Raw genomic sequence first — 21,173 nt, 5'->3', positions numbered from 1 at the left:
TTTGGAATCGACCAATATGGCTGAAGCATCATTGCATCAATTGAAGGTACACAAGGATCTAACATTTTCAGGTTCTAATACTACTACATAACTTATACTTGGTTAGAAAGGTGTAGAAATATTCTACATGTGATGGCCTAGAGATAACAATACAGAGAGAAGATGACCTTCCTTTTATTCTCTTCCACCAACATGTACAATCTCCAAAGCAAACATTCAATCTAAGAATGCTCAGAACTTTTTTAAAAAACAAGGTAGATGCAATGGATGTTCAAAATTTCCCTTTGTTGTTATGTTATCAGATAAAGTTTACAACATGGGGATGATCTTGCAACTCTATCGGCCCCTGTTATATTGGTGGCAACATGTGTGAATGCTACCTACCCCAGGAGAACTACAAATGATTCTGTCATGAAAAACTGAAAAGTATATACCTAGGATGAAACTAACAATAATAAGCATATCTGATCATGATGCATAAAATGCATAAGAAAAAATCCCCAATATGTAGAACATAATAAAAAGTACAAAAGAATAGATGACAATGCCCAAAAGCAATCTGTGATACATTGCATGGAATGCCATCTGAAAAGCCGTACTATATTTTTCGTTACTTTTCTAATGTCATTTCATTTTTGCTGCAATAATTTCCGTGCACTCATTTTGGAAGAAAATCATGAAGCTAAAGTTAATGGTAAGCCTAAAGTGCCCTGTCAACAGGAGCTGAAGTCTTTACTTCAAAGGCAAACAACGTTTACCAAAAAAATTATATTTTAAACATGTGCTATGATTAACAAATAATTCTCGCATTATGCGTGGAGAATAGAAAGCAATTGTACTGCTAGTTCCTACTAATGCCTTTGCAAGGGGGCTTAAGATATCATTACTATAAAATTACTCTATATGACTCTCGAGTTCTAGATAAATGCTCATTGGTTCAATTTGAAGCACCAACAACAAAAACATTCTGTTGCATCTTCAAAAGTACTTACAAAAATAAACTACTCTATGCACAACATGCCTCTTTTGAATTGGAGTCAAGATAGCATATTGACCACTCTGAGAGTCTGAAATGTACTTTTCCTTTTCATTATTCTCCGTGGTGATCTTGAAGTGCACTGAAAATGATTGACCAGGGCACAGAGGCATCCATTTGAGATAATTCGTGAAAGCAGTTCCCTATCAAAGTGATAGATATAAAATATAGACATCTCAGATTTCACACTGTGAAGTTGTCTCTTTCTGAATTGAAGACACTCTAATTATTCTCCAAATGCACCAAGGCTATTGATAAAACAGAGACCCCACCTCTAAAATAGAGTTTTATCCTCAGACAGATGGGAAAAACTTGGTCAGGTTGAAAGGGAGAGCATAAAACTCTTCACTTCTAGGATCGGTTTTGAATGAATGGAACTTATCCCACCAATGATGGCCTCTGTCTTTCCTTGTTGAACTCTTCCCCCATATGTAGAGTGTTATCCAAAAACAATGCTACGCTGCTAGCAACTAAAGGTGGTGATGAGAAAATCACATTGATAATGTCATTGAACTATTAAAAAAGCTATTCAAAAATGTTTAAAGTTAAAAACATTGAAAATTTGAAGAATGAAGGGAATGTTGCCACAATGAACTGCTAGCCAAAAAAATTCAATTTAGCCCCTAAAAGAAGTTGTAAGAACCCTACCCATCGTCCATGAGTGTGGACTGGACCATGACCAGAAGAAACTATAAATTCATTGAAGTACTGTGGTACCGATAATCCCAAAAACAGAGAGAAGCCCAAGATGAACTTCATCCTGAAACTATTTAGATTGCAAAATTGAAGGAAACTGAGACCCCCACCAGCTGCTCATCAAGAATACAAAAAATTTAAGACATGAGGCAAAACCCAAAGAATTGTTGTTCTACCCTACAATTTTAAAGCTGCATCGTACAAACTGTCTGCCAATATAGGTACCCAATGAATTATTGTTTTACCCTAATATGTTGAAACTGCATTGTACAAACTAAGGGTCTGCCAATATGAGTTAGCCTTAAGGTTTTATGCATACATCCATTATACATTATGGCAACAACTAAGATACTACTAGTTGACTGACTTTGCAGCTCAGCACATAGGATTTGTGTACACTGTATACATACCAAAATAACCAAAGAGGAGACATACATGGCAGTAACAATGGGTGCTGGAATAGAAGCAAAGATTGCTCCAAATTTTCCTGGAACACATTAACATGAAATTAGCAATGCAAAATCCTAGACTAGGGAATAAACCCCAAAATGAGAACAATATCCCAACTTGAGTTGATTATCACCAAGAACAGAGAAGAATATCATAAATCCTGCTGATATCTGGAGCACCCTGCGACTCCCAACTCATGTCAACCCCAAAAGACCAGCATTCTCACTGCAAATTCCCAAGATAAGACAAATTTCAGAGCTAGTATTGCCAGAAATGGGTCAAGTTGCCTGGTTCTTACACTGATACTGTGGACCCATATCCAGTTCCAAACATCCCATCCAATAAAATTCCAATTCCCTGTAGAGAGGACCATTACATTCCATCAACGACAATGATACAATCTTCCAATTACCTGAAGCCATAAGGGTGAAAGCAACGAATCCATTTCCTTACCTGCCAGCCTATACCACGGTTGATGATAGATGGAGGGGGAGGTGTAGCACTTGCAAACCTTGAAACAGCATAGAATGTACCAGTAGACTGCAAATTTATGAAAGAAAAAAAAAATAGTGTCAATACTCAATTTTGCTTTTAAATAGAAACCCATAGATAACTATCAGAAATGTCAACGGGATAAAGAAAATAAAAGAGAAGAAAGAATATCTGATATATGGCAAGCAGGCAGACTTCAATAAGAGACACAAATGCTGCAGCCATCATTGCAAAAGACTGTCCTCCATCAAAAACAGGTCCTCCCCATTGAAATGGATATGGAACACTTATCCTGCAGAATAATAAAGACCATGCTAAGGCTTTGCATGAGAACGTATTGTATGAAGTGACATGACAATTAGTATGCATGCTTCTTGTAAGAATGCATACCATTTGGCACCACTAACTAGTCTAGAACGGTCTGTTCGGCAATGGGCTTGGGTCTTTTGAAGGGTATGCTTGTATGCTCCACCTACAGTGAGAATATGGGCATATGCCCACACAATAGAAATTGCAATTATGATGGCAAAACGCTCAAATAAAGGCTTTTTACGAGTCTTGATATGTCGACCATACTGAAAGGGAGGAAAAAAGAGTTTAATCAGTTAGTTTCATTCTGCAACAAATTAGTGCCACAATCTTTCCAATTACAAATCATTTAATACAACAGATTTAAAAAATCATGGAAAGACTAGGAACAGGATATATGATATATATCTAGAGAGATACACTCTAGAAGTTTACACATAATGGTAATTAGTTAATTCCTTACCTGTGAAAAGAAGACCAGTGCAATAAGCTGTGGAAGCCCTATTTCAATGCATTTCCCCACCTGTAAATAACATCAGAGTACAACACTTCATTTGACTTTTTTTTCAAAAAAGAGGATATATCTTCAAACAAAACGGAAATTCAAATAGAATAGATATGACAAATTATACATCCAAACATAAATTTGAAGGCAGGTAATATGGATATCCAAACGTATGGGTGTTTGGTGAACAGAAAAAATTCTAAGTTTGACGCGAAAAACCTATCAATCTATTGAAAATTGCAAAACTGGTTTCGATAGGACCCAAAACTTATTATTGTAAATGCAAGTTTAATTGGTTGAAATTTAAAATAAAAACTAAGAGTTGGGCTATTAACTAATAGCTGAATAAACTGACATGATTTGGTTGAAGATATATGAGGTCCATTTTAGTGAGTTAAAGTTCATTAAATTGACAACACTTGAGTCAGGTCATTCTTATGCTAGTCAGTAATACTTTTACTGCATGCAAATATTTCTGAAATACATTTGAACCAAATGAAAGGACTTCATCTATGCTAGCTACTCAAGCTAGAAAGTGTATCAGCGCAAGTAAAATTGAATCCACTGGATTTAAAAAGATTCAGTAGCTATGTCATTTAGTCATTATAGCTTAAATTTTCACAATGGTGGTTTCTTCGTCACAGCAAGCTCATCTTCCTACGGAGATAATGGACAAATAAGAGACTATTTGCTGACACTGATTAAAGAAGGGAAATTTAGATCTCTAGTCCCATTTCATCCCAACAGGGAAACTTTACAGATCAAGAAAACATCTCATTGGTAGTGAAAAGTCACTCAAATGCCATGCCTGGGGAGGCTCCACCTAGTGGTGTTGTCTATGTGGATGCTAGCCTTTCACATTGGCTAAAACCTACAGAACCTAGCCTTCTTGCTACAGGAAATTAGCACATGAGCGAGCTCTGCCTGAGCACAGTCAATGGGTATTAGATCCTTCTAGGACAAACGAATTACTACAAGAGATACAAATTATCCACAGAAGTTTCTAATCGAAGCGAACTGCTTCAGTGACAATATCCCTGGTTGTGGACCTCATCAGGAAAGTAACTGAATTTATCATAATTGATGGAGTCATAGCCCCACCTTGTTTTAGTCCTATTTCATCTCATATTTAGCGTTGTATTTATTCTTATTAATAATTTTATATACATTGTGTACAAACAGCTCTAAAATCTGCCCTGTTTGAAGCTGTCTCTTCACCCATTTCACTATATCTTCGTCCGGGGTGAACATGACCGGCCTCCTACCAGTAAGAAGTTCCAACAATACAATTCCGAAGCTGTAGACATCGGATTCTTCTGTCATCTGCCCTGTTAAATTTATTTCGGGAGAAACATACCCCAGAGAGCCAGCAGGGGTGGGTGCAGATGAAGATGGATCTGTTGGAATGGCTTCCAGTCTATCCAGGCCAAAATCTGAGAGATGGGCTTCAAAATCTGCGTCGAATTGCACATTGTTTGGCTTCACATCGCCATGGATAATGGTCAGGTGCGCGTTGGTGTGAAGAAATGCCAGGCCTCGAGCTATTCCCAGAGCAATGAGATGCCTCATGGGCCAATTGAGAACATGGCCATCTTGATGAGAGGCTTCTTGCAAAAGAGTTGCCAGGTTTCCATTGGGCATGTAATCGTATACCAGTAGCCTCACGTCCTGGTTCACATAATATCCTCTCAGGACTGTTAGATTCCTGTGCTTCACTTTTCCCAAAGCCTCTGCTTCTCGTCTGAAGACACTCTCCTCGATTGGTCCGTCTGCTAATCTCCTGATTGATAGCACTGTTCCATCCTGCAAACATGCCTTGAACACGATTCCATACCTGGTTCTGCTCAGTACATGTTCTTCATCAAAATGCCCTCTGGCTTCCAGAGCATTGGCGTAAGAAATTGGGTTGTAGAACATGATCAGTTTCTTCTCTCAGTCGCCGTCTCTTGCGCTCCATTTTCACAAGACAAATCACCAGGCAGGCTGTGGCGCTGACAAGAAACAGTGCCCCGCATGCCACAGCTATGGCGATTAACAGTATAGCCCGCTTTCCATGCCGATGATGGCGATGCTCATAATGACGATGTTGGCAAGTGGTGTTGAGAGGCATGCCACAGAGCAGAGGATTGAAAGCAAACAAAGACGCATTGAAGCGTGCTGCGAGGGTTGCAGGAATTTCACCTCTTAGATGATTGCGAGAGAGATTCAAGAGTCGGAGAGAATGGATTTTGCTCAGAGCTGCTGAAATTTTGCCAGAGAGATTGTTTGTAGACAGGTCCAGTTCCTCCAAATTTGTTGCTAAATCTCCTAGCTCACTCGGAATGCTGCCACTGAGAGAATTTCTCTCCAGAAAAAGCTTTCTCAGATTCTTAAGTCGTCCCACTGATTTGGGGATTGTGCCTGTAAGATTGTTCCCATCTAGAGCCACAGATTCCAAAACCCAGGTCCCGGGTCTTTAGAACACCACTATTGCCATTCACGAATATATTGCTGCAATTCAGATCTCTATGAATTATGCCAGGGTTATGATTATGAAGATAATGCAATCCTTCCAATATTTGACGCGCCCAATTCTTCACCGCCTTCATGGAGACATGCCTCTGCTTCTGGCGGTACTGCCTCAGGGTCCTGGAGGTGCAGAATTCATCTTGCTAAAGCACGGAGATTGTCTCGAATAAGAGCACTAGATCTTCCCTGAGACTTATGTTGAGCAAACTTTGCTTCATCAACACCATGTTGATGTCCTTCTTGGAGTTTCTTAAGAGCTCTTAAAACTGGTAGATTCCCCACAGTAAAAAGAAGATACAAGGGCAATTTCTTCGCAAATTGCAGGCGTCTTGTTCAGCTCTCGCAGGGAAACTCTCGCTGGGAAACCTAGTGAGAAATGGAACGGGTCCAAACTCTGCCGTTATGGATTTGCCTCTGCACATGCGCGTGAGGGAGGAAGGGAGTCATACCGTTTTTTCCGTAACTGTCTCAACTGGGAGAAAGGAGTTACACAGTTTTTGCTGTAACTGTCTCAACTATTAAGTATTAATCTGACGGTCAACAAAACTCCAATCGTCTAACATTTCATCGGAGGGTGCAAATCAGTACACGGGGGCAGTTTGGGCAATTGATTTCAAAGGGAACGCCTTACGGCGTAATTATTTTAATTTTTTTATTATTATTATTTGTAAATTTCCATGCTTGAGCTTGCGATAAACATAAAGGCAAACACAAGTGTCCATGCGTGAAACTATAACGAATCTTTCCCCATCCTTAGTCTAAGTCTAAGGTGCGAAAGTCCAAAGCCTTCAACCACAAGCAAGTACTTTTTATACAAAAGATTGGAAACGTGGGTTGAATTAATAGGTGTTTCGATTAAATATTAAACTGACAAACAAAGTCGACGGAATGATGCCTACATTTTAACGCAATGGAAAAAGCTGGGGAAGAATCACAATGTAGCCTGGCTTATTTGTCAAAACTTTAACATTTGTTTCAAGGCAGGGAATCATGATTTAGAGGTTTCGTTGTTACTATTATGGAGTGGAGACAATGATACAGTTACTATTATGGAATTTACAATCTCTAAAGTGTTTAGTCGACTTTCACTAATGATATTAATTGATGTTAGGGGGACCATTAGACACTTGAAAAACGTATTATCCTTGCATAAGCTGCTTGGGTGCTGTTCAAATGCTTGCATATCACCTCTTCTCCAGAGACCATCGATGTCAAGTACCTTGTATTTTGATCGTTCAATGTCAAGTACGAAGTTTGTATCTTGATCATTCTGGAACTCAAATCAATGCCTAACTTTATCAACTTCGACGTAGACTAATCACTAAACTGATTGCAATTGGTAATTGGGTTGTATAAATAATTGATCTCCTTACTTTCGTAATCCATGTCTATTTTCTTCTCTCAAATCAGTCGCAGCCAATACATAGCTTCTGAAGTTTGAAGTTGAAGTCGAAATAGTGCAGTATAATAAAACTATTCCGTTTGCTCGTTTATTGGATATACCTAGTGGGTAAGTGAATCAAATTGCAATGGAAGTGTTTAATCAGCATGTCTTGATGGCCGTGTGGCTGACGTTCTTAACTGCTATGGCTTCCACGAAACTAATGACTGAGACATTCGTTGTACGCCTTATTATCTTTATTATTTTTCACTTATGTATTTTCTCAGTTGGATTCTTGATTGTATCTTGATTTATATATCTTAATTGAATTCAAGTAAGAATTTAAAAATAATTTCAAAGTTTTGTATAGAGTTTTAAGTATATTTTATGTAATTATGATTTATTTTATTCATATTAAATACACTTCTTTGACACTCACTGTTAACGGTCAGTTTCCAGGTCCAACTCTCCATGTCACCAACGGGGACACTCTTATGATCAAAGTGTACAACAACGCCCAATATAACGCTACAATTCACTGGTATGTCTCAATCAGAGAGAACAAGATTTATATATTAAAGCATTTTAGTCAGAGTCATGTCATGGTAAGTGCGCAGAGACGCATTTTACAGTTTTAATTACAGATAATAAGAGAGAAAAAGATTATATGGTATTTGCAGGCACGGAGTGCGCCAATTCCGCACTGGGTGGTCCGATGGGCCTGAATTTATAACCCAATGCCCCATTCGCCCAGGGGGTAGTTACACATATAGATTCACCATCACTGGTCAAGAAGGGACTCTATGGTGGCATGCCCACAGTTCATGGCTTCGAGCTACTGTCTATGGAGCCTTGATCATCTCCCCAAGCCCGGTTGCTACTTATCCCTTTCCCACACCCAATGGCGAGGTTCCCATTCTTCTAGGTATACTACCACTGGTTCTAATTTTTTAATCTCCAGTTGGCAATATTCAATTATGTTTGATTTTAATGCCAGGCCCTGTTTGCACTCACAGGAGAATGGTGGAATAGGAATCCTATGGATGTTGTGAACCAAGCAACCCAAACAGGAGCTGCCCCCAACGTTTCAGATGCATTTACTATAAATGGACAACCAGGAGACCTATACCAATGTTCAAGTTCAGGTACATTTCTATCCATCTTCTAGACTGAAATTCCTCTACTATTACTAAATTGAATGGCAAATTAATTCGTTTTTTTCTAGAGATCTGGGCTAATGGAATGTTGAAATTATAATTTCAACTGCAGTGAACAGTTAAACAACAGCAGCTACTTTACTTATTTGTCCTGATCCGACGCCCCACATTTATTCCCGTTCTTTTAAGCCACCGCCATTACCGTCTTTTCACCCTTTAATTGTTTTTGTGTTCCCGAAGGAGGAAGATCAGATCCACCGCTATGCCATTACTTCTAAACAACCGCATTAAAGAGCAGAATGGCCGAAAGTGAAAAGAACCAACCTCGAGCCGGCCGCAGCATTTATCAGCCATGGGTTTCAACACCACCGACTCAAGAAATACAGCAAAAGATCAGAGTTCGTTCATTATGAGCAGCAGATTGCAGCAGAGACTCTGTCAGAGAGTTGAAGCGGTTGATGGACTGTTATGACCCCTGTTGCACTATATATGTGAAGACACAGCAGTGTAGATGATATAGAGAGCAGAGGAGAGCACGTAGCAGTGTGAAGAAAAATGCTTCCAGAATAGTGAACCGCACAGCAGTGCAGATTTGAATGTAATTTGTTTTGTGATTGTTTGCTGTGAGAGAGGGTAGAAAACACAGCAGCATGAAATATTTGCAGTTGTTCTGTTGAGAAAACAAAAGGCAATACGCTGCAGCGCGTATGTGCTAAATGAATGTAAGACACAGATTGAAGTGCCTCTGAAGAAGGCATGTTGGAGAATCCCTCTGTTAGAAGGAGGATGCTATTTGTGTGGAACTGAAGCGTTCCTTGGTGAATCCCTCTGTCAAGAGGAAAATGTTTTTCAGCATAGTCATTGGTGAATCCCTCTGTTAAGAGGAAGATGCTCTTCAGCATAAATTGGTGAATCCCTCTGTTAAGAGGAAGATGTTTTGTAATAGCAATTGTGAAAATCCCTCTATGTGAGGAAGACGAATTTGTATCAGTTGGTTTACTGTTTATAAACAGAAGTTTTTGTAATACGCAGCAGCACGTATGAAAGAATGAAAAATTTACACACAGCAGTGTAAAATTTTTCAAGAAAGAAACAGAGTGTTACAACAGCGTTAATTTTGAGCAGAAACAGAGTATTTTGCTTTCTGTAATGTACAGCAGTGCAGACACAGTAATGTAATTTTTTATAGTGTGAAGTTTTGAAGTTTTTGAACTATCTTTAAAGCAGCCTTGTAGTAATCCCTCTGTTAGAGGAAGTATCGTTAATGAATACAAAGTCCCTTTTGTTGTGCGTTGTTGAAACTTTATTATCAGAAAATATTTTTTTTTGTTACGAGACGTCAAAATAGAGTGTTGTTGAAACACCAGTTTCAGCGTTGCTGAAACACCGTTGCTGAAACATTGCATTCAGCAATTGACGAAACTGCGTTGCTGAAACACCGTATTCCGCAAACGATTTTTATTTCCGCTGTGTTAAAACAGAGTATTGTTATGTTTTGGTCAATTTTGTTTGGAATTATCAGAAATTCCCAACATGGTATCAGAGCTTGTCCAGGCTCTTTGAAGACGTCAAAGAAGCTGAAGGAAGGTTTCTTGCTGCAGCTTCTCCAGCAGAGCGAAGACTCAGCAAAAGGATCCAGGTATTTCTCAAGTTTTGTTTCTGTGTTACTATTGAAGACAGTCAGTTATTTTAGATACTCAGTCAAATGGCGAGGTCAAAGAAGAAAGTCACCAATCCTCTTAAAAATGTGTTTCCCTCTACTACTAAAATAGAAGACAATCAACTTGAAAACATTCTATTTGAGGCTTCAAGGTTCAATGGGAACTTTTATATATGGGAAGTAAAAATGAGGACTGTCTTACAGTCTCAAGGGATTGAAATCTGGGAATCAGTGATTGATGATAGCAGGAAGGATAGAGAATCCAAGGAGTACAATGCAAAAGCAGCAAAGATAATCTTGGATGGGCTGCCTGATTCTGTAAAGAAGAATCTAGGAAAATATTCATCAGCAAAGGATATATGGGATAGACTTCATGACCTTCACGCAAAGGGAGCACTGACCATGACCATCAGTCAAGAAGGAAATTCTGAACCCATCATAGAAGCTGAAAATGAGAAGGTTGACCTCATCAAGCTTCAAGTACAAGAAAGGGATGAAGAGCTCGCCAAGCTTAAGAAGGAACTTGATCAAAGCAAAAGGAAGCATCATGAAGAAGTCATATCCATGACAAATCAATTGAATAAAGCAAAGAAGCGGGAAGATACCTTGTCAAGTCAACTTGAACAAAGGCACAAGAGAGTGAACAAACTTGTAGAAGAGATTGGACAGTACAAGGTAGAGGTCTCCTCCCTTAAGTCTGAATTACAAGAAGCCAGAAAGCAGGCACAAGAAGCTGAAAAGAAAATGGAGAGCAGTCAAGCAAAGAATGAAGAAATCTCCAAAATGAAGTCAGATATCATCTCCCTTAAAATAGTAGCAGCTGAAGCTACTCGTAGCTAGGAAGAAACTGAGGAACAACTTGCAAAGAAGAATAATGAGTGTGAAAGATTGGAAGAAGAGATTGTCCTCCTCAGGAAAAAGGTTGAAGGGATGAACAAAATCATGAAGAGCTCTCAAGCCTTGGATGACTTGCTCAGCTATCACAGATCTCCATCTGATAAATCAAGACTTGGGTATGTAGGTGAACCCTCAAACAAGAATGAAAATGCTTTAAGCAAAGGAGATGTGAAGAAGGCAAAAAGAAATAGTGATGCTCCTAGTTCCAGCAAAGGCAAGGAGAAAAATCAAGGCTACAATAGAAGAAATCCTACTCCAAGTAGAAAACCAGCTCCAAGAAGAAATGTTGATGATGTCAAAGAGGCAAGAGGCAATGGTTATCATCAAAGGATCTCAAGGCAGAAAAGCTTCAGAAGTACATCAAGGAAACCACCATCTACCAGGTACCAAAGTTCATTTTTTGGTTATTGTTATTCTTGTTCAAACTTTGGTCATATGGAAAAAGACTGTAGAGCATTTCATAGAGATAGATGTTATGGTCTCCGACAACCTCCAAGAAACAATTTTACAGGAAGAAATCATGAAATCTTATTCATGAACAATGTAGAATGTTTCAAGTGTCATAACATTGGGCATATGGCACGTGATTGTAACTTAACATGGGCTCCTACGCAAGCTAGACCCACGCAAAAGAAGAAAGTTACACAAGTATGGAGAAGGAAGGAAATACAGTCTGAAAGTCCTTCGAGCTCCCCAGCCAATCTAAGTTTCTTTTGAGAAAACTCTGCCAAAAGGAGACGATGCATACAGTTAGGGGGAGCCTGTAATTTTTTATCATTATTGTTGAATTATATTAACAATTACTCTTTGATGAAGATCTTCTTATAGGGGAAGGATATGAAATTAAATCTGCCATAAAAGCAGAGAAGAAAAGGTTGCAGGATAGCTTGGAGATGCAAAGATTGGAAATCCTGCCTGAGACAGAGAGAAAGAGGATATTACATGATTGGAGCACCTGAACACAGCAGTGAAAGCGATGAAAGGAAGCTGATACGAATAGGTAGAAAAGTTTTGAGTTTTTAATGAAGTGTCTGGGTATGACTGATAACCCAGCAGTTGAAATTAAAGGGGAGTGTTGAAATTATAATTTCAACTACAGTGAACAGTTAAACAGCAGCAGCTACTTTACTTATTTGTCCTGATCCGATGCCCCACATGTATTCCCGTTCTTTTAAGCCACCACATTACCGTCTTTTCACCCTTTAATTGTTTTTGTGTTCCCGAAGGAGGAAGATCAGATCCACCGCTATGCCATTACTTCTAAACAACCGCATTAAAGAGCAGAATGGCCGAAAGTGAAAAGAACCAACCTCGAGCCGGCCGCAGCATTTATCAGCCATGGGTTTCAACACCACCGACTCAAGAAATACAACAAAAGATCAGATTTCGTTCATTATGAGCAGCAGATTGCAACAGAGACTCTGTCAGAGAGTTGAAGCGGTTGATGGACTGTTATGACCCCTATTGCACTATATATGTGAAGACACAGTAGTGTAGATGATATAGAGAGCAGAGGAGAGCACGCAGCAGCGTGAAGAAAAATGCTTCCAGAATAGTGAACCGCACAGCAGTGCAGATTTGAATGTAATTTGTTTTGTGATTGTTTGCTGTGAGAGAGGGTAGAAAACACAGCAGCATGAAATATTTGCAGTTGTTCTGTTGAGAAAACAAAAGGCAATACGCTGCAGCGCGTATGTGCTAAATGAATGTAAGACACAGATTGAAGTGCCTCTGAAGAAGGCATGTTGGAGAATCCCTCTGTTAGAAGGAGGATGCTATTTATGTGGAACTGAAGCGTTCCTTGGTGAATCCCTCTGTCAAGAGGAAGATGTTTTTCAGCAAAGTCATTGGTGAATCCCTCTGTTAAGAGGAAGATGCTCTTCAGCATAAATTGGTGAATCCCTCTGTTAAGAGGAAGATGTTTTGTAATAGAAATTGTGAAAATCCCTCTATGTGAGGAAGACGAATTTGTATCAGTTGGTTTACTGTTTATAAACAGAAGTTTTTGTAATACGCAGCAACACGTATGAAAGAATGAAAAATTTACACACAGCAGTGTAAAATTTTTCAAGAAAGAAACAGAGTGTTACAACAGCGTTAATTTTGAGCAGAAACATAGTATTTTGCTTTTTGTAATGTACAGCAGTGCAGACACAGTAATGTAATTTTTTATAGTGTGAAGTTTTGAAGTTTTTGAACTATCTTTAAAGCAGCCTTGTAGTAATCCTTCTGTTAGAGGAAGTATCGTTAATGAATACAAAGTCCCTTTTGTTGTGCGTTGTTGAAACTTTATTATCAGAAAATATTTTTTTTGTTACGAGACGTCAAAACAGAGTGTTGCTGAAACACCAGTTTCAGTGTTGCTGAAACACCGTTGCTGAAACACTGCATTCAGCAATTGACGAAACTGCGTTGCTGAAACACCGTATTCCGCAAACGATTTTTATTTCCGCTGTGTTAAAACAGAGTATTGTTATGTTTTGGTCAATTTTGTTTGGAATTATCAGAAATTCCCAACATGGAAAAGCATGGATGTAGACACCATTCGCGTCTCGGTGAAGAGTGGGGAAACTAACCTTCTACGGGTTATCAATGCTGCACTCAATACCGACCTATTCTTCACGGTTGGTAGCCACACAATGACAGTCGTGGCTGTGGATGCTTTGTATACGAAGCCTTTTCAGACGAATTTTCTGATGCTCGGCCCCGGGCAGACAACAGACATACTTGTCACTGCTGATCAATCTACAGGTAGATATTACATGGCTGCTCGAGCATATTCCAGTGGGCAAGGAGTTCCCTTCGATAACACCACTACCGTTGCCATTTTAGAATACGAGGGAATGTTGAAATAATAATTTCAACTGCAGCTCTATTTTACTTTGCGATGCGATCTTATCGCAGATCGCAAATCGCATGCATGCACCTACCTCCGTTTGTTCACTTGATTTCTGTCGATTGCGATGTTGCGATGCGATCCGATCGCATATCGCAGATCGCACCCATTTGTTTCAAGCATCCCCCTGTTTTACAGCGAATGCGATTTCGCGATGCGATTAAATCGCAAATCGCAAAATTTCAATGGTTGAAGTACAGGCCTGCACATGAACATTACGTGAAGTTTTGGGTTTGACCACTTTTTACTGCAGTGAAGTAATTAATGGTTTTTTACTCCTGTTCGTAGATTATAGGTAAATGTTTTAATTTTATTGTTTTTTATTATGTACAAGAAGTATGGCATAGTAAATGAATGTAAGTTTTTTTGTGAATGTGTAATTTTTCCACACAGCAGTGTGTTGATCTCTCCAACAGAGACAGAAGTTATTTTTTTTTTGTAATGCAGCAGCGTGAATGAAACAAGAGGATTTTTTTACAGCAGTAAATGAAAAGTTTTTTTTAACAGTGACTGTAAAAGATTTTTACACACAGCAGTGTAGATCTTTTCAAAAGGAGACAGAGTAATTTTTTTTTGTTAAAAATGTTCTTGGTGTAATCCCTTAGGAAGAGGAAGAATATATTTTTGTAACTGCAGTTTTATTTTAATGAATACAAAGCTTTTGTGGGTGTGTGTAATACTCTGTTCTCAGAAATCAGTTATAGCTTCCCTGTGTTAAAGATCCTGTGGAGAAAACAGAGCATTGTTCTCTGTTCAGTTATTTTGTTTTGGAATTTACCAGAAAATTCCCAACAGTGGTATCAGAGCTTGTCCAGGCTCTTTGAAGGTGTCAAAGAAGCTGAAGGGAAGGATTTCTTGCTGCAGCAACTTCTCCAGCAGAGTGAAGACTCAGTCAAGAAAGGATCCAGGTATTTCTCAAAGCTTTTTGTGTAGCTGTTGAAGAAACAGTCAGTGATTTTTAAATACACAGTCAAATATTTGAAGCATAGCTGAGAGTGCAAGGAATGGTTGGCTCCAGCACCAGCACTAGCATGGGTATTTTTAATACTCAGCTCCCACAGTTTAATGGGAAAAACTATGACTATTGGGCAATAACCATGAGAGCCCTGTTTGCCTCACAAGATTTATGGGAACTTGTTGAATATGGGTTTGAAGAACCAGGAGATGAAGATGAGTTTAATAGATTAACTCAGGCAGAGAAAGATCTATTGAAGAGCAATAAGAAGAAGGATTCAAAAGCCCTCGTATTTTTGTATCAAGCAGTGCATGAGAGTGTGTTTCCAAGGATAGCAGCAGCCAAGACATCCAAAGAAGCATGGCAAACTCTCAAGACAGCCTATCAAGGCATGGAGAAAGTGAAGACAGCAAAACTACAGTTGCTGAGGAGAGATTTTGAGAACCTGTGCATGAAGGAGTCAGATAATATTGACTCATTCTTCACACATGTGATTGGTCTGGTCACACAAATAAGGTCTCATGGAGAAACTCTTGAAGAAAGGAGGATTGTGGAGAAAATATTGAGGGTTCTACCCTCAAAGTTCGATGTAATTGTCACCACCATAGAAGAGACAAAGGATCTCACAAACTTTTCAGTTGATGAACTTCATGCATCATTGATAACACATGAGTAGAGGTTGAGTAGAAATGAAAACTCATCTCTAGAGCAAGCCTTCAAGACCCAGATGTCCTTTGGAAGAGGAAGAGGTCAAGGCAGAGGAAACAAGAGAGGAAGATGAAAAAGCCAAAACAGAGGTGGAAGGAACAGTCCAGCAAATGCTCAAGGAAGAGGCAGCAATCCAAATCAGAACCAAGGCCAAGGCAGCAGCCAACAAAGTGGACAACATCATGCTCAAGGACAAAGGTATGAAAAATCCAATGTACAATGTTATTATTGTAAAAAATATGGGAATTATGCAAATGAATGTAGGAAGAAGCAGCATGATATGAATAATAGATCTAGTGCAAATATCACTAGAGAAAATATCAGCCAAGATAATGTGCTTTTAGCTTGTAATATGGCTGAAACAAACAGTGAAGATTTATGGTTTCTAGATTCTGGTTGTAGTAACCATATGACAGGAAACATAGCCCTGTTTTCTGCTCTAGATCAGAGTGTGAAGTCACAAGTCACACTTGGGACTGATAGTAAAGTTTCTGTTATGGGAAAAGGAGAAGTAAAAATATTTACAAAGAAAGGTGAAAGGAAAACCATAGTAGATGTCTATTATGTTCCTGGAATGAAGTGTAACCTCTTAAGTATTGAACAACTTGTTCAAAAAGGTTACAATGTTTTCTTTGTGAACGATGCATGCACCATCATGGATAGAGCACCTAGAAAAAGATGTATTGCTGAAGTGAAGATGACAAGGAACAGGATGTTCCCTCTCAGAATAAGGGCAGATTTGAAAAACAAAGAAGTAATTGCAGCAGTTACCCAAGAGGCTTTCCAAAGCGTACCAAAGGATAAAAATTGGTTGTGGCACTTGAGATTTGGACATCTCAACTTTGGAGGTCTTAACTTGTTGAGTAAAAAAGGAATGGTAAGAGGATTACCATTGATAGAGAAACCGGACAGCCTTTGTGAAGGTTGTATCTTGGGGAAACAACACAGAGAAAGTTTTTCATCAGGGAAAAGCATAAGGGCAAAAGCACCCTTAGAGATCGTCCACTCAGACTTATGTGGACCAATGCAAACTCCATCACTAGCAGGCAGCCAATATTTTCTAACATTCATTGATGATTTCACCAGAAAGACTTGGGTTTATTTCTTGAAGAACAAAAGTGAAGTGTTTGAAAAATTTAGAAATTTCAAAGCACTTGTAGAAAATCAAAGCGGCCTGCATATCAAAGTTTTAAGGACTGATAGAGGAGGTGAGTATATCTCCAAGGAATTTCTACGGTTTTGTAGAGAAAATGGAATTCATAAGCAATTTACAGCTAGGTATACCCCGCAGCAAAATGGAGTAGCTGAAAGAAAGAATAGGACCATCATGGATATGGCGAGGAGTATGCTAAAGGCAAAGCATTTGCCAAATGATTATTGGGCTGAAGCTGTATACTGTGCAGTATATATTTTGAATAGGTGTCCTACGAAAGCAGTCATGAACAAAGTGCCAGAAGAAGCATGGAGTGGGAGAAAGCAAGGAGTCACCCACATGAAAGTTTTTGGATGTGTGGCTTATGCACACATTCCAGATCAGCTAAGGAGGAAGTTGGACAGCAAAGGGGAGAAATGTATTTTCATTGGATACAGTGAGGAATCCAAAGCTTACAGGTTGTATATCCCATCTACCAAGAAGTTTTTTGTGAGCAGAGATGTTCAGTTCATTGAGAAGGAAGCTTGGGATGGAAGCATAGAGAAAACAGTGAATGTTAAAAACTGTTTGTCTCATGATGAAGATGATGAGGAGATGGCTGAAATACATCCCCAAACAGCAGCACCAACACAAGGACAACAAGAGACACCCTTGAGGAGAAATGAAAGTGCTTCTCCAAGCACACCACAAGGAGGAAATTCAAGTGCTTCTTCAAGCACTTGTACACCAAATGAAAGAGGTAAGAAGTTCAGAAATTTAAGTGACATTTATGATGAAGGTATGAACTCTTTATTTGCTTTATATTGTCATGTTGATGACCCTATTCATTTCGAAGATGCAATTAAAGATAGGAAATGGATAGAAGCTATGGATAGAAGCTATGGATGAGGAGATTAATGCCATAGAAAGAAAAAAGACATGGGATTTGGTTGAACTACCAAAAGGAAAAGAAGTCATTGGAGTTAAATGGGTCTACAAGACCAAGAGTAATGCTGAAGGAAAACTTGAAAGACACAAGGCAAGGCTGGTTGTCAAAGGATATAAGCAGCAATATGAGAGAGACTATGAGGAAACTTTCACACCAGTTGCTAGAATGGAAACCGTAAGAGCAGTGCTGTCCATAGCAGCACAAAACAAGTGGAAAGTTTACCAAATGGACGTGAAGTCAGCATTCCTAAATGGAGTGTTAAAGGAAGAGGTTTACATTGAACAACCTCTAGGCTATGAGAAGAAAGGCCAAGAACACAAAGTATGCAGATTGAAGAAAGCTCTTTATGGGCTGAAGCAAGCACCAAGAGCATGGTATAGTAGGATAGATTCCTATCTACTGGAAAATGGATTTGAAAAGTGTGAGGGAGAACCCACCCTCTACATCAAAGAAAAGGATGGTAAATTACTAATTGTTGTGTTATATGTTGATGATGTTATTTTTACAGGTAATGATGACTACCTCATTGAAAATTTCAAAACAGTCATGAAAGAAGAATTTGAAATGACTGACATGGGTTTGCTGAGATACTTCTTAGGAATAGAAGTAGATCAAAATGAAAATGGGATTTTTATCTCACAGGCAAAATATGTTAATGAAGTGTTGGAAAGATTTAATATGCAAGAGTGCAAGGCAGCAATCACTCCCACAGTGATGGGATTAAAACTCAGCAAAGAGGACAGCAGCAAGGATTTTGATCCTAGCTTGTATAAGAGCATAGTTGGCAGCCTCATGTATTTGACTGCAACTAGGCCGGATATAATGCATGCTGTTAGTTTGATTTCCAGATTCATGGAGAGGCCAAAAGAAGCACACTGGCAGGCAGCAAAAAGAATTTTGAGGTATGTTAAAGGTACTAAACGGTTTGGCATTTTATATACTGTCTCAGAATGTTCAGATTTAATTGGATACACTGATAGTGATTGGGCTGGAAGTGTAGATGATCGGAAAAGCACATCCGGTTATGTTTTTCACATGGGTTCGGGAGCCATTTCATGGGCTTCTAAAAAACAGCCTATTGTAATATTGTCTACTACAGAGGCAGAATATGTGGCAGCTACAGCAGCAACATGTCAAGCAGTGTGGATGAGAAGAATGTTAAGGAGCTTAGGCCAAGAGCAAGCAAAAGGAACAGTGATATTTTGTGACAATAGCTCAGCTATTGCCTTATCCAAGAATTCTGTGTTTCATAAGAAAACGAAACACATTGACACAAAATTTCACTACATCAGGGAATTGGTAAACAATGGAGAAATTGTCTTAAAACATTGCAGGACTCAGGAGCAGGTTGCAGATATTCTGACTAAGCCATTGGGACAGAAAAGTTTTGAATTTTTTAGAAAATGTCTGGGTATAACTGATAACCCAGCAGTTGAAATTAAAGGGGAGTGTTGAAATAATAATTTCAACTACAGCTCTATTTTACATTGCGATGCGATCTTATCCAGATCACAAATCGCATGCATGCACCTACCTCCGTTTGTTCACTTGATTTCTGCCGATTACGATGTTGCGATGCGATCCAATCGCATATCGCAGATCGCACCCATTTGTTTCAAGCATCCCCCTGTTTTACAGCGAATGTGATTTCGCGATGCGATTAAATCGCAAATCGCAAATTGCAAAATTTCAATGGTTGAAGTACAGGCCTGCACATGAACATTACGTGAAGTTTTGGGTTTGACCGCTGTTTACTGCAGTGAAGTAATTAATGGTTTTTTACTCCTGTTCGTAGATTATAGGTAAATGTTTTAATTTTATTGTTTTTTATTATGTACGAGAAGTATGGCATAGTAAATGAATGTAAGTTTTTTTGTGAATGTGTAATTTTTCCACACAGCAGTGTGTTGATCTCTCCAACAGAGACAGAAGTTTTTTTTTTTTTTGTAATGCAGCAGCATGAATGAAACAAGAGGATTTTTTTTACAGCAGTAAATGAAAAGTTTTTTTAACAGTGACTGTAAAAGATTTTTACACACAGCAGTGTAGATCTTTTCAAAAGGAGACAGTAATTTTTTTTTGTTAAAAATGTTCTTGGTGTAATCCCTCAGGAAGAGGAAGAATATATTTTTGTAATTGCAGTTTTATTTTAATGAATACAAAGCTTTTGTGGGTGTGTGTAATACTCTGTTCTCAGAAATCAGTTATAGCTTCCCTGTGTTAAAGATACTGTGGAGAAAACAGAGCATTGTTCTCTGTTCAGTTATTTTGTTTTGGAATTTACCAGAAAATTCCCAACAGGGAAGTTCTAGCAGTACATCAGTTCCAACTGTGCCTAATCTTCCAGCTTATAACGACACCCAGACTGCCACTAAGTTCGCTAATGCTCTCAGAAGCTTGGCCTCACACGACCACCCAGTCTTCGTTCCTCAGAGTGTGGACGAGAATCTGTTCTACACCATCGGTTTAGGATTGATCAACTGTCCAGGACAGTCTTGTGGAGGTCCCAACGGATCAAGATTTGCAGCGAGTATGAATAACGTATCATTTGTCCTCCCAACGACTTCTTCAATTCTTCAAGCTCAACATTTTGGCATGAAAGGAGTATTCTCTGGGGACTTCCCCGACAACCCTCTCGTGCAATTTGATTATACTGCACAGAACGTAAGCAGAGGCCTCTGGTCCCCTGTGAAAGGCACAAGAGTAAAAGTTCTTAACTATAACACGACGGTGCAAGTAATTCTCCAGGGAACAAATATCTTTGCGGGTGAAAGCCATCCTATCCATCTCCATGGTTATGACTTTTACATCGTGGGATCAGGGTTTGGTAATTATAATCCACAAACAGATCCTCAGAAGTTCAACCTGGTCGATCCTCCTATGCGCAACACTGTGAACGTTCCGGTCAACGGCTGGGCTGCGCAGATGATACCCTGGAACTCCGACATAAAAGACTCCGGCATAAAACTGGTGTGAAAGGTTACGCAAAATCTGTGCATAGATGTCACGCAGGACTATAGCCAGATGTCGACTAGGAAACCATGCCAGATGTCAATAGGAGAATGAAAGTGTTGACGAAGAAGTTGATGCATAGGAAGGCCTATCGGCCTAATTATATACACAGACATTTAGTAATGGGCTGGCATGTCTAATCATATCATATTTCATGCCGAGATATCTGACTTTAAACTACGAGATGACCCCACGGCCTTTGAATGAACGAAATTAACATTACGATTTCCCACCGCCACTCCCTCGAAGCCCTTCTCGATCACCTATAAATACGAGACCTATGAAATCATTTCATACCAACGCGGTACCTCTCTCCCGCAAAGATGGACGTTCAATTCATTTCCAAGCTATTCCTGTTTTTCATTACTGGCAGCGTTTGTGCTGCAAATCCATCAGTTGCTTCATACTATAAATCCCCACCTCCGAAACC

General features: G+C 39.1%; 1 protein-coding gene and 1 pseudogene across 1 annotated transcript; one reads left to right on the top strand and one right to left on the bottom strand.

Moving 5' to 3' along the window:
* Positions 1-1,329: 1,329 nt before the first annotated feature.
* Positions 1,330-7,382, bottom strand: LOC149147757 (nucleobase-ascorbate transporter 6-like; annotated as a pseudogene).
* A 143-nt stretch (positions 7,383-7,525) lies between these two features.
* On the top strand, positions 7,526-20,707 carry LOC149147756 (laccase-12-like). Its single transcript, XM_089441938.1, has 6 exons — positions 7,526-7,627; positions 7,800-7,918; positions 8,058-8,302; positions 8,394-8,522; positions 13,630-13,936; positions 20,038-20,707. Exons 1-6 carry the CDS (start codon positions 7,526-7,528, stop codon positions 20,705-20,707), a joined length of 1,572 nt encoding a protein of 523 aa, XP_089298064.1.
* Positions 20,708-21,173: the final 466 nt, after the last annotated feature.

The sequence above is a fragment of the Pinus tabuliformis genome, chromosome 9 (assembly GCF_031772625.1).
Source record: "Pinus tabuliformis cultivar Carrire ecotype Pingquan chromosome 9, CPIR1, whole genome shotgun sequence".
NCBI lineage: Eukaryota > Viridiplantae > Streptophyta > Pinopsida > Pinales > Pinaceae > Pinus > Pinus tabuliformis.
Note: the sequence above shows the minus strand (reverse complement) of the source record. Positions and strands in the feature narration are given on the sequence as shown.

Excerpts from the sequence above, each read along its gene's own strand:
- LOC149147756 (XM_089441938.1), top strand. The coding sequence starts at position 7,526 with ATGGAAGTGTTTAATCAGCATGTCTTGATGGCCGTGTGGCTGACGTTC. Across the intron at positions 7,628-7,799 it reads AGACATTCGTTGTACGCCTT|ACTTCTTTGACACTCACTGT; the intron begins ATTATCTTTATT and ends CATATTAAATAC. Across the intron at positions 7,919-8,057 it reads TATAACGCTACAATTCACTG|GCACGGAGTGCGCCAATTCC; the intron begins GTATGTCTCAAT and ends TGGTATTTGCAG.